General features: G+C 40.7%; 1 protein-coding gene across 7 annotated transcripts in view; it reads left to right on the top strand.

The window, feature by feature from the left end:
- Window positions 1–13331, top strand: part of SPATS2L (spermatogenesis associated serine rich 2 like) — a 160855-nt gene that overhangs the window by 101660 nt on the left and 45864 nt on the right. For all 7 annotated transcript variants that reach the window (XM_025893937.2, XM_025893930.2, XM_025893953.2 and 4 more), the window contains 3 exons: window positions 838–946; window positions 4129–4178; window positions 6675–6924. In XM_025893937.2, coding sequence (XP_025749722.1) covers window positions 838–946; window positions 4129–4178; window positions 6675–6924 — 409 coding nt within the window. The remainder of the gene's footprint in view (window positions 1–837; window positions 947–4128; window positions 4179–6674; window positions 6925–13331) is intronic.

Here is a 13331-nt window from a genome sequence, read left to right as displayed (position 1 = left end):
ATTGCACCATGCAGACTCTAGAATCTATCAGTAGCAACTACAGGAATCCTCACAATAGAAAGCTGGGTGAGCTGAGTTTTGCTCAAATAAGTAGAGCATCCTGTAGTAATTCCAAGTTCTGTGGGATAGAGGTCAACTAATTCTATTAGTAAAGACTATGTGCTAAATTTGTTTAAGAAATACATATAGGTCATTAAAATTTTATTATCACCTTAACCTTTTGAAATCCTTAGCCCTCATATATGTATTTACTTTTACACTGTTTTAAATGTTTGGTTTTCAGAAATGTGCTAAGATTGCCATTTCAAAAGTACAATGCCCCACATTTTTACTTCTCTGTAAACATTACTGGAGTTTTACAACACACTTGTGTGAGCCTTGATGACTGCTTCCACTGTGCAGATGAGAGAGGCTGAGGCATTAGGCTGTTTCTGTAAGTTTTGCGCAGACAGCCCCTGAGCCGGTGGACAGGAGAGCCTGAGACAGAAAGCGATCTGTGTCTTCACTGCAAACACATCTTGTCTGCATCTGTAGTCTGGGGGGGTGGGCCGGGGTGGGGGGCAGATCGCGAGACCAGAGTTGGCTTTTCACACTCACTACTACACTCCCCACGAGGAGCTCTTTGTGAAATGTGCACATAAATAAAAAGGGTATCGAGGTGATTACTAGGATGAATTTTTACTGCTCTGAAATGCCTGAGTCTGCTTAAGGGCAAGAAGAGAGATTAGTTGGCTTTTCGAGGTCTTTCTAAGAGTTATAGTTCTATCCAGTGAGAGATTCACGGATGAACAATAGTTAAAGTGTTTACCTTTCTTTTTCTTTTCTTTTTCTTCATAGATCTATGCAGTTCGATCAGTTGTTCCCAACAGAAGCAATAATGAAATCGTCCTGGTGCTACAACAGTTTGATTTTAATGTCGATAAGGCAGTGCAAGCCTTCGTGGATGGTAAGTCTACAGGACCCCCAAACCTGTTAGAACTAATGATTCTATATCTTCTGTATTTTTTTCCTCAAATGCATTGAATATCAATTAGTTCCTAATAATTTAATTCTCATAAAAATATGCTACACTTTAAAAACACATCTATGTACTCCATAAGCGCAGAATTTGGGATTTCTTTTTCCCTCATTAAAAAAAAAAAAAAAAAGATTGTAGCTAGTTTCCAAAAGATACCTGTTATAATGATACTAATTCCATTGTCCACCCCTTTACTTGATGGTGTCCTTATTCATGGAGGGTAATGTGCTTCCTGATTTGGAAGGCCTCCTCAACTCTTCAGCCCGCATAGTTCTAAGTGGCCTCATTGACTGCCATCCTTGAACTCAGTGCTTACACAGTCTGAGAGGACTGGTTTATTCTTTAATATCCTTAGTTTTTTATTTTGAGATTGCCTAATTAATCAGAATATCAATTCATCTTATCTACCTCTAGAACCTTTTTGCTGTCTAAAAGAAGACTTGTCTTCAGACAACCCATTGCCAGTGATGTTATAGAATCTAAAGTCTCAAGAATATGTTTATCTTATAAACTTATAACCTACTCCCATATATTTTCTGTAAATTATGGGGAAGTTCTCCTCTCCTCTCCTATTTGAACAAGTTCCATTTATGAACAAAGATCTCATACTTGTCTTTAGTTACCATATGTCTTCCTCCCTGGTATTAGTTTCTCTGTCATAAATACAGACCAGCTAAACATAATCTGATAAATAGGGTCAGGGAAGACCTGTCAGCCCATTTCTCAGTTATAGCCTGTTCATACTTCATTTGCTAAGGATGGTTTGATTTACTTATTTTCCTAGGAATAGAATAATTTTCCCAAGGTTCTGCAAGTATAATTGCATTTCAGGCAAGGTCCTAAAACCAGGCAATACTCTCACATTCTGATATCTACAATCAAGGTTTAGGGTTCTAATTGAATTTAAAAATGATTGCCGTTCAAAATAGACCTGCAGGCAGACCCATAGTGAGTAATTTTCCTGTTTTTTTTTCTGCCTCATGTACTAGCAGATACAAAATTTTGAGTCGTAAGAAACAAATAGTAGAGAATCTGATATTAATCTGATTTGCAGCAAGCATTTGGTGCAATTTGTCTCAAGAAAATAATTTTTGGAAATCTGCACATCCTGGCTCAGATAAACTCTCAAGATTCACTTGCCAACATCACTTGCATGGAAAAAAGCTTTAGGAAAGGAAAAAGGTTATTATCCCCATTCCTCCCCACCCTCACTTGGATTGAAGCCCCCACATTCCCCATCATGAAAGTTTTTATTACAAAGTGACCCTGATGAAATGCACAGATGCCCAGGAACTGAAAGACTGTCATCAAATCCATCTGTATTTAAGTAATGTACCTTGCTTGTCCTTGAAATTGTCACCTTGTCAATGTTGAGATCTCGTTAGAATAACTCACTGATTGCTGAGAAACGTTGGTTGGGGACCAATTGGAAAACTTGTTTAAAAACCACTGAGATTCAAAAATATTTGTTAGGATCACTTATGAGGCATATTAAAAGCACTATCTCCGAGTGGCTTCAAAAGCTCTGAGCAGTTTCAGTATAATTAAAATTTAGTAATAACAGTTTCAAAATTTGCTGTGAACATGAATATTTCTCCTTCAGAATTACTCTCTAAAAGCTCATTGTCCAAATTGCAAACAGAATTTATGTCAAAATATGAAAATTAGAGGAATAATTGAATATCGCACTTAAAGCAGTAAGCAACTCACCTCCTTTCTCTGATTAAAAAGAACAGTACTTGACACTTTCTTAAAATTTAATTTTATTCGGAAAACTGAAGTTTGGCTGTAAGTAAGAACTACCCTAATGATTATTAGCCTGGATTGACTAACCAAGGAGCCTAATAAAAGTGACTTCTTAAAGTTCTTCAAAAGGAAAATACGGTGAAACATTAATTCTCTGGGCAAATGAGAGAGAGACCAGCTCAGTTAATAAAAAGTCTAAATTATAACTTACTTTTAAGTGCAGTCTTATTATTTCAAGTACATGTAACTCAGAAAGCCTAAGAGGGGCACTGAATTGGAAACTTTGAATAGATAGGAATAATTAGCCTGTCTAAACATTAGTCAAAGCAATATGGCCTTCTCCTTATCTAACAGTGACAGTGGACTCAATAATTGGGACCCTACTAATTTGAAATTTGTTTTAAAGACCAGCCTGAAGTTTATCTTCGTTTAGCCAACACACTCATTGTAGAGAACTATTAGTATAATGAGATTGTATGAGAAGGCTTAAAATTGTTAAAAGAATACATTTAAGAGCTACTCTTTTAGAAGTACTTATTTGTATGAAAACAACCCATGTACTCACTACCAATAACTTACTGTTGAAATGATGCCCTGCCCAGTTGGAATGAACGGAGAACTTTGTTAGACCACGTGGAGACAGTTACCGTAGCTGGTCAGCGGTAAACATGTCTTTTAAAATATTTTACAGCTTAATCAGTTAGGCTTTCCCTCTCTGAGCCTGTGCATGGCCACATACGTATGTGAACAGCATTGAGAAAACCTGGGATCGACTTGTCATTCGGCGAACTTTTTTTTGTTTCCTAGCGGAAGCCTTCCTTTTCCAAAGAGCCCATCCCATCCCTTTGCGAGGTGACAGCAAAACCAACATCAGATAATCTGTCCTCCTTATCAAGTTGCAAGCTGTGAATATAGTGAGTGGAAGGCAGGGAAAGAGCAGGAATGGCCACACAAAAAGCTTTGATTCACTTGGTTAATAATATTCAAAATCCCATGTTTGGTCTGGAAGATTACAGGTATTTTGATTCATATATCAAACAGAACAATTTTAATTCCACCTATGGCAACGCAGCTAACAGAACATTCTCAAGATATATTTCATTTTCTGTAAGACAACATAATGATAAAAAGGTAAGCTTCATGTAGTGGGGCTTTAATACTTTGATAAAACCAAGATCATGCAGTGAATTAAATGAAAATCTGGAAATAAAAAATGAAACTGGCATTTTTATTAAGGTAGGATGTATCAAAACAAATGAAAAAGCCAAAAAAAAAAATCGCTGCCAGGATGGAAAGACAGCGATGAATTCTGTGTGGTGTTTTATTACATGAATATGTGTTGAAGATTCTTTGTCTTTGTCTAGGCAGTGCAGTCCAAGTCCTAAAAGAATGGAATATGACGGGGAAAAAGAAGGTAAGATGAATTTCGGTTGTAAATTAATAACGTCTCCAATCAAAACCTTCAGGATTGTTACCATTTAAACAAGGTTACCAATTTTATGCCTCTTCCATATATGTTGATATGTATACACAGAGGGCTTGCAAATTCAAGGCTCTCTTCAATTACCAGCCAGCCTTACTACTAATGCCCTTGTTTTCTGTTTGAGTGTTTTGAACCACCAGGTGTGCCTTAGAAGTCCCCGAGTTTTTCTTTTTTCAAGTCTTAAGGGGAGCCCAGCCAGGGAATTCAAAGGATTCAAGACGTTAACTTGCCTGAACATATTCCATAGCACAAAGGAAAAAATTAGGGAGTGTTTTAGAGAGACTTGAAAAGCTCTAAATATATTCTTGCATGTTCTTCCAACTGAAAGAATCTGTCCAAGGCTGCCCTGAGATACTTTTTTTTTTTTTTTTTTTTGCTGAGTTCTACATTCGATCTTTAACAAAGGAAGAAGAAAAGAAAATACCTTAAAGTCATAGTAAGTCAGGGACCTGTTTTTCCTTCTTGACAATCCTGGCAAACCGCTCTTTGAGAACAGAGAGAAGGAGATTTTACTCTGCTCAATTCAAATCATTTTGCTTTCTTGGCAAGTCACAAGGAGTTGGGCTTCTGGGCGCACATGAGGTGTGCCTGTGAACCCTGTGGCCCTCTGTGTCCAGCATGTGCCTGCCTGATCTTGTGAGCATCTGTAGAGTGCACTAGCTCCAACAAGGGGCACCACCTTTGTTCGCCGCCTGCGACCTGTTTGATGACTGTCACAAAAAGTCTAATTCTCCTTTCAAAGTAACTGCTTCACCCATCCCCATTATTTCCCAGCCGGTTCTTGTGTTCTGGGCATCCCACAGTATGATAGGCCAGTCCCCCCTTCCCACCAAAGGAAGATCACAGGCCTGCCAAACAGGTTTTAAGCAAACAGAAATCAGCATCACTTTCATAAAATCCTGAGATGACTGAAATTACCCTTCCTCTTTCTTTCGCACCCGAATTTCATGGGAATAGGAAGAATTACCAGATTTTTTTTTTTTTTTTTTTACCATTGTGAGTCACCCTCTTTGACAGTCTCTGCTTAGCTCAACTCGTGGCTTCCCTGACGTCTGTGCCAGATGAAGATGATTCGCAAGTGATGGAAAGGCAATATTTACACGTCCATGGAAAAATTTCAGATGTGTGGTTTGGTTATCAAGTTTCTCTGATGTGAATAAAGAAGCAGACAGCAGCTGCGGACCCAACTCACTACTGAGTCCCCATCTTAGAGGTTCATTGAGAAAATGGTCTCCCCAGCCCAGCAGACACGGAGCCTGTGTGGGAATCTGGGCCATTAGCCCTTCCCTTCGCCCTGTGAATGGCTTCTCTCAGCTCGAGAAGCACTCCTCCAGGGAGTGATTGTGGTTTCAAAGGGGAAGAAAGGGAGTGGGGAGGAGAATTAAGAGAAAACAGTTTCAAACCTTATTGTTTTTTTCTTTTCAAACGTTTTGGAGAATAAAGCCAGGCTGATGTTCAGCGGGAACTCCCTGCTGCAGGGGCAGGGCAGGGGCAGGACAGGGTCTGGGCTGGTGGGTCAGGCCTGCACCATCCTGAATGTTAACTACACGGAGCACCCTGTGGGTACAGACCCAAAGTCGAGGAAAGCATACAACATAATTGGGAACATCTTCTTAATTTCCTATATATTATTATGTATTGACCATTAGGGCACTGTAGGAGAGGTGCAGTAAAACCCTGGCCATATTGTGATCATCGGGGTCCAAAAAAATTTTAATGGTTTAAAATGCAGGGTTGTGCTACTTCCAGGTAAATAAAGTGAAGCCTGGTAGTGCTGTTTGACCAGCAGCTGAGAGATCCAGGATTTCAGCTGCACGGTCCAATCCAGGGGCTTCCAGATCAGTTTGGCATGACTTTATAGCAGTTGTGTCCTCCAGCGACATGTTCCCGGGGATGATTATGTGTCCTGTGGCTGCCTTGCGCTCCGTGCGCAGAGGCAGCAATCCCAGGAATCTCCTGGTGGATCGGTGCCTATCTCAGAGACCCATCCTCGACTTTGGGACCTGCCTTCTGTTTCCTCATTTTGTAAGGCCCTGTGGCCTTTTGGTACTGATTCTCCTACTCAAGCTCCTGTCCTCCTTCAAAGCAGTTCTCGCAAGACTATATATTACCCTTCGTAATCGCAAGGCTTCAATTTGCTTAAATAATATTTCAGCTTTTAAGCCATCCCCTGCTGTTTTTCCCTTTTAAGGGAACTTCTTTTGTATACTGTGTTCATGAGGTAAAAGTTTACACAACTTACTGTGAGAAAAAAGATACTTACATCCATGTGGGTGGTCAATAAAGATGTAGATGTTTTCCCCCATTCAATTAGAAGGGCCAGAAAACAAATAAGATAACACACTTTATTTTGATCTCTCAGGTTCACCTTCTATCTCAAGGGCCTGAGCTGAATAATGTTAACTTCTCATTTGTTTCTCATTCTAGAACAACAAAAGAAAAAGAAGCAAGTCCAAGCAGCATCAAGGCAACAAAGATGCTAAGGACAAGGCAGAGAGGCCCGAAGCAGGATCCTTGCAGCCACCGCTGCCGCCCCAGATAGAAAACGGCCACGTGAATGGCTGTGAGAAAGACAACTCGTCCACAGATTCTGCCAGCGAAAAGCCAGTCCTTATCCCTCGTGAGAAAAAGATCTCGATCCTCGAGGAACCTGCGAAGGCACTCCGTGGGGTCACAGGTCAGTAATTCTTACATAAAGTTGCTTAGGAAGACATGGAAGAGAAGGAGGCAGAAGGGAACCCACGGAGGCAGTGGCGGCCACTACTGATACTGTTGGAAGAGAAAGGTCTTCCTTCCAACAAGGACTCAAACATCTTCCCACAGGAATGGGGCCAGGGGAATGTTACGGGGCAGAAGGAGAAAGCTCAGCATAGCCCTGCACTAAGAGGATAATTTTGTCCAAAGAACGTAGTTCTAGTCTGTATTAGGATCATCAGGGAAACAGAAATCCCAGTTAAAAGAAATTTTCTTGCAAGACACCTTTGCTGGGATAAGGGAGGAATAATTAGTGATAACAGCGAATGTTATTAAAGGGTAGATCAGATGATTTAAACTCCTGGTATTTTGTATTGTGTGACAGAACATAATCTTCCAGGGTGTTAGAATCTGGAAGGTTAATTATTTGTACTATAGCTATATCTTAATCTACAAAAGGCTACTTTTTAATCAAATTGTATGACCTTAGGTGCATCATTTCATCTCTAGTGTCCCATTTCCTTTCTGTAAAATAAGGAAACTGTACCAGAATGTACTAGACAGTGGTCTCAACACTATCTAACTGAATGCTCCACTTTTATAACAAATCCTAAAATAAAAATCAGAGAACATATAGTCTATCTAGAAACAGAATTTCAGTAAAGCAAAAAATATAAGAAATCTGGAACAACTAAACTAGAAAACCTTATAAAATGGTCAGATGTTCACACCCACTTATAATGAAACACTTTGCACTTAAAAGAAAACAATGGTCAACAGGACATTGTGGACACTGTTTTTTTGTTTTTTTTGTTTTTTTTGACGCGTGAAGCAAGAAAGAAATAAGCCTGTTTGTGTATAGACCTAGAATCACTCTGAAAGCAGCTACTACAAATGCAGGCTGATGCAGGGACGCTGGTTGCAAGTCAGATATCATGACCGCATGTGTCATTGGCTGTGCAATTTTCCAAATGCTGCAAAGCTTTTGGTCAGTTCTGAACACCATAAAGTACAATCTTTTCTTAATTCACCCCGTATTAAATCCTGGAAATCCATAGGAGAATTGTACAAAAAATACTTTGTGTTTATATGTAAAGCATCCAAGAGGACCTGAGAAAGTTCAGGACACAGGGCGATTCTTTGTTGCGCAGGATTCCTGTGATTGTAAGTCACCTAACTATGGGTGTAGGCCCCTCCACCCCACACACAAATTTTTAAAAAATGCCTCCTAATTCAAAATGCCTGGCAGATCCCCTAGCGAGGACCACACCACCCAGTAATTCCTGCAGTCCTTCTTTTAGTTATAAAATCCTGCACTGATCTACTCAGTGACTCTCTAAACTCCTCTTACATGCTAAGCACTGTGCTGTTAAGCCACAGTAAATTCATAGAAGGATATGGTATGGTTGAGGCCCTGCAGGAATCGCTTTCTGTTATTCTCGAAGAGAAGGCTGACTTTACAGTTTGGGGAAGAGAGGTGCTACATCCATGAGTGGTCCAGGGAGGGCTCATGGGAGTCACGGTAATTGAAGGACCCATAATCTTGAAGCGGTAGAAGGTATTTGGAGGGTTAAAAAGAAGTAGAAAGGACCGGACTCCACACCCTCGTGTACTGCAAGTCTGCAGCCTGTGAGGCAGCGCTATCCTCTGATCAGCCAAAAATGAGCAAGAGGGGCCCTGCCTAGGAAGAATTCAGCCCGGCAGAAGAGACAAATGCAAACAGACCATCTCATGGTGACGTGTACCAAACCAGGGCTCCAGTGGGGAAGCATTAAATAACTCACATGCTGTACAACATGCTAGTAAGGTTTTAGCTTGCTCACCAAGCACTGATTTTCTTCCACAAACACATTACCTACCAACTCGATTTATGTAGTGAGCATGGTAATTCAGATGACCCTTAGTGCACAGTGCTTCCTCAAAATCAAACAAACAACAAAAACAGCTTATTTCCATTTAGAATCTAAATTTTCCAGGATTTTTTAAATTCAATTTTTACCATGCCTACAATTTTGAGAATATTTTGATTTATAGTAAGGGCAGGAGAAAGAAATTAATTGAGTGGCAGATTCCCAACCTTGCTTGTTATTGCATTCACATGAATTACTTTCAAAATCTAATTACTCAAGTTGCCGTTTTGATATCAATCATAGACTAAAAGCCTAGCACGTATATTCGTTCATTTACTTATAATTTATACTTTCTTTCTAAAACAATTTCAGTAACTCTATCAAGTATATGACATTAGAACAAATTCAATATTGAAGCGCTTCACTTCACAGTGGCTAGCTGCCTTGAAAGTTAAGTACCCACTAGAGGAGTTCTCTGTACAAGGAGGCTTTTGTCAGTTCTACCATGAAACTTCCTGTGAAGCCTCCTTTATTGCACAAAGAGCCATCCCAGGATCCTTTTGGTTTTCTTATGTTCAGTACGAAGGCATTGAAGTACGTCAGTATTATTTGTGAATGTTGCTGGTTCGGTACAAATCCATGCCTCACGTCAATTTTCCTGTTAAAGAATAAATGATGATATGGAAAGACATTAGATATTTTTGCAAAAGGAAGGGAGTCCTCCTTGTTGACCATTAACTTCATCAGCGGCTCACGTGTTATGATCATACATTTAAAAATGAGTTTGTAACTAGTTAGGTTTTCCTTCCCAAAGATAGTGAAAATTTACCAGGAAGGTGGTGCCCAAATTGGGAAACGGCTTTGAAATGCCCGTCCCATCCATCGGCAGTCCCGAGGCCTCTAACAGGTATTTCACAGATGAGTGTTAGGTCTTGGACATCCTGCACCCCATTTTGAGCAGAGCCGTGGAACTGGAAAGCATGGCATTGATCCTTTAACCCCATCCCCTCGCTGAATTGCTGAGGAAGCCAAAGCATGCCCCCACCCCGGGTTGAGAGGACAAGAAGAGAACCCACACCCCTGGGGTAACTCTTACCACTTTGCCAAAGCCTGACTCAGATCTGTGCAATTTAATGCATGCATTGGAGAGTTGCTGCTGAAACCATGGGCTCCCTGACTCCTAAAAGATGTATAATTGAAAAATTAGGAAAAAGGAATCATAACAAAGCCATATAATGATATTCTGTACTTGACTGGGTTCCAAGTATGAGTGTAAAAGAAATCTCCAGTCTGCTTGCAGTGGAGCATTTATCAATCTTTCCAATAATTAAACTGGCTCAAGGAAGCTTGCCCCGAATGCCCAGCTGGGCAGCAGGCTGTGAACATGTGCAATGTGTGTTTTATCTTTTTATAACACCTTGACATTCAAGATCTCTCTTTTTAAAAAATTTTAAGCAGAATCGTTTTCTGGTAGGGGAGAAGTTAGCTTTAAGATATGTGCAGGTGGTTCAGGGGTGTTAGTGTGACTTCCTACATGAAAAATCACCACCAAAAGCATCATCGTTTCAGGCTGTAAATATAGCACTGTCGAGTGGGACAATGCTGCCTGTCAGCCCGTAGCTTAGAAGTTTGGGAGTTTGATTTAAACTTAGTACAAAATTACTCCTTTAAGCCATGGAGTAGTTTTTTCTGTATTTCAGAATTTTTAATAACAGCTCAAATTAGATCTTTTACATAATCCAATCAAGATCATTCTGCGTCCAAGTACAAAGTCAGACGAGTAGATTAAGATTTATTTTTACCCAAAGTAATGCCAAGGATCATGTTTAATCCTGAGGCCCATCTAAATGTCTAAAGCACATTATGACTTTAGGGTTCAACTTTCCTAAGTATTCTTCCTGCTCTACTTTTCCTAAGGCTCTGATTTCTGAAATATTTAGGTGCTTATCACTCTGTAGGCCCGAATAGGAATTCAGATTTCTGTGTTGTCTCCCTCCCACTGGACACAATTCCCATTGAATAGGAAAAGAGCAGGATTATGGGCCACCAACTGGCTCCATTGAGATAAACCCTGGGGCGGGGCTTTTGTCCACTACAGCTCCTCTTGCAAGCCAGCAGGCTTCCTTTATGTCCCCTCATCTGTTGAAGCATCCTGGGAAGCCAGCTCTTCTGTTACTTGTTACCTGTCTAAATAGAAGGCTCCATGCTGTGTTCACTGACCTCCACAAACCGGACTTCACAATCTGCTCTGTATCATGGAACAGGAACAGCCCCGTCATTTTGCCTTGACAATACGGATTCTCTGTTTTGGCATGGGTCTGGCACAGAGCTGCTTCTCATTCTGCTTCTCATTTTCAGAGTGAACTGAACCAAATGTGACAGAAAGGGTCCTGTTATTTTAGAATGTTGGCTGCTTGTCTCTCATTTGTGCTGATTGTTAAACACACACACACACACACACACACACACACACACCCCTCACCAGACTATGTCACAGTATTTTTATGGTGTGAGGTTCCCTATAGGATTTCCAAACAGATTTTTTTAATGCTGCTGTTGGTCCTAGCCTCAAGATTATCTCCGCTGCTTCTCTAAGCCCTATATTGGACCAGAGGATTAGAAAAGATCAACAAGATGAAAGCCGCTTGCCTAGAACTTTAATAGTAAAGCCAAATGTGTATATTCTGGGATTTCAGCAGCGCCAGCTCTCAAATGGAAGCAATGTAATATTGTAGAGAAGAACCAGGCTTTAGCATTAGGAATGTTTGGATTCAAGTCTTGGCCTTGTCACTTACTAGGTGTGTGACCCTGGACAAGTTAACCACTCTGCGTCTCAGTGACCTCACCTGCAAAATAGAAAATATAACTCCACTTTACAAGACTGTGGCAAGCAGTAAGTGATTAGCACAGCATCTGGCGTGGAGTAAACCCTCGAATCATTTATCTACTTAGTGAACATTTTTAAGCATCCTGACACATGCCAGGAATCCTTCTAGAGGAGGTAAACAAGGCAACGCAGTCTCTGCCCTCATGGAGTTTGTGTACGTTTTTGAAGGTGAGAGGAGATACAAAATCAACCAGAACAAAACCAAGTTACCAAGAGAATTCTGGATTATAATAAATGTTGTAAAGACAGTGAGTAGGAGAGAGACCAGGGCAGGGGTGGAGGGTGTGCGCAGCAGCAAGAGATACGGGCTGTAGTGTCAGGTGAGTGATTGAAGAGGAGACGCTGGGGCTGAGGCCCAGATGCCCCGAAGCAGGGTCTCACACGCCAGCTTGCAGGGGCCTGAGCAGCCCATGTTTTATTTAAACCTTAATTAAGGACTTGAGCTGAAACCCTTGCAGAGTTGTAACCATAGGTTTTTACTATTTTTTTAAATTAAAGATACCACACTTTTTACAGCTGATCTTATTTTGTACTGTTATAAGAACATGCATTTTGGAAGTTTACATTTTAAAGCACGTTTATCATGATTATCACTCCTCCTTAATTATCATTTTAGCATCTGAATACTTAGTGTTAGCTCCTGTGTCTAGTTGTGTGCTGTTCAGTCTCCCCCTCAGCTCCCAGTGCCTGAACTGCTCAGGTAGCTAGGGGAGGTCTGCGAGTGCAGCTTGCATGACTGGGGACTCTGCTTCCTTTCTCTGGGTGATGATAAAGCAGAAAGAGACAGAGACACACACAGGATGTAGTGACACTGGGGCACAGGAAATGCAAAACCCCTGGGGTATTTTTCTTTCACCTGGGTAGAGTGAAATCCAGAGCTGTCTGCATTCTCCTTCTCATTTGAAAGTGACTTTTGCAGCAAGCCTGCAGCAGAAACACAAAACTACTCATCCCCGAAGAGCTGATGCCTTCGTAACTTCCCACCTGTACCTTGTTACGTGATTTCCGTTACAGACAGACTTAATTAAATGGAATGCACTCCTTGCAAAGAACAAAAGGCCTTCCAAAAATTATATTTTTTACATTTTTGAACAAAGATTTAAACGGCTCTATCAAAATGCAATGAGAATTGAGACTGTTTTGCAGTGAAATAAGTCAGTGAAATAAATGAACGGAACCTGCCCACCTGTGTCACTGACAGCTTAACTCATTGACTTTATTATCTATTCTCTTTTTTTTTAAAGATTTTATTTATCTATCTGAGAGAGAGAGACAGAGAGAGCATGACAGGAGGGAGGGACAGAGGGAGAGGGAGAAGCAGGCTCCCCGCCGAGCAGGGAGCCGGATGCGGGACTCGATCCCAGGACCCTGAGATCATGACCTGAGCCAAAGGCAGACGCTTAACCGACTGAGCTACCCAGGTGCCCCTATTATCTATTACCTTTTAATATAAAAAAACCTGTAAAGGTATTAATGACATATGAGACCTTGAAAAGTCGTGTAAATAAAACTAAAAGGTTTCTTTCTAATCTGAAAGTTACCAGCCTTATGCCCACTGAACTGATCAAGTTCCATAGGACTTGAAATAATAAAGTCAATCTGCCTTTGATAAAGAAGTTATGAAAAGGCAGAACTGATTGATACTATGTCTTT

The sequence above is a fragment of the Callorhinus ursinus genome, unplaced genomic scaffold (genome assembly GCF_003265705.2).
Source record: "Callorhinus ursinus isolate GAN/ISIS: 27379988/994484 unplaced genomic scaffold, GSC_fseal_2.0 scaffold2, whole genome shotgun sequence".
Lineage (NCBI taxonomy): Eukaryota > Metazoa > Chordata > Mammalia > Carnivora > Otariidae > Callorhinus > Callorhinus ursinus.
This window is presented reverse-complemented; position numbering and strand designations above follow the sequence as displayed.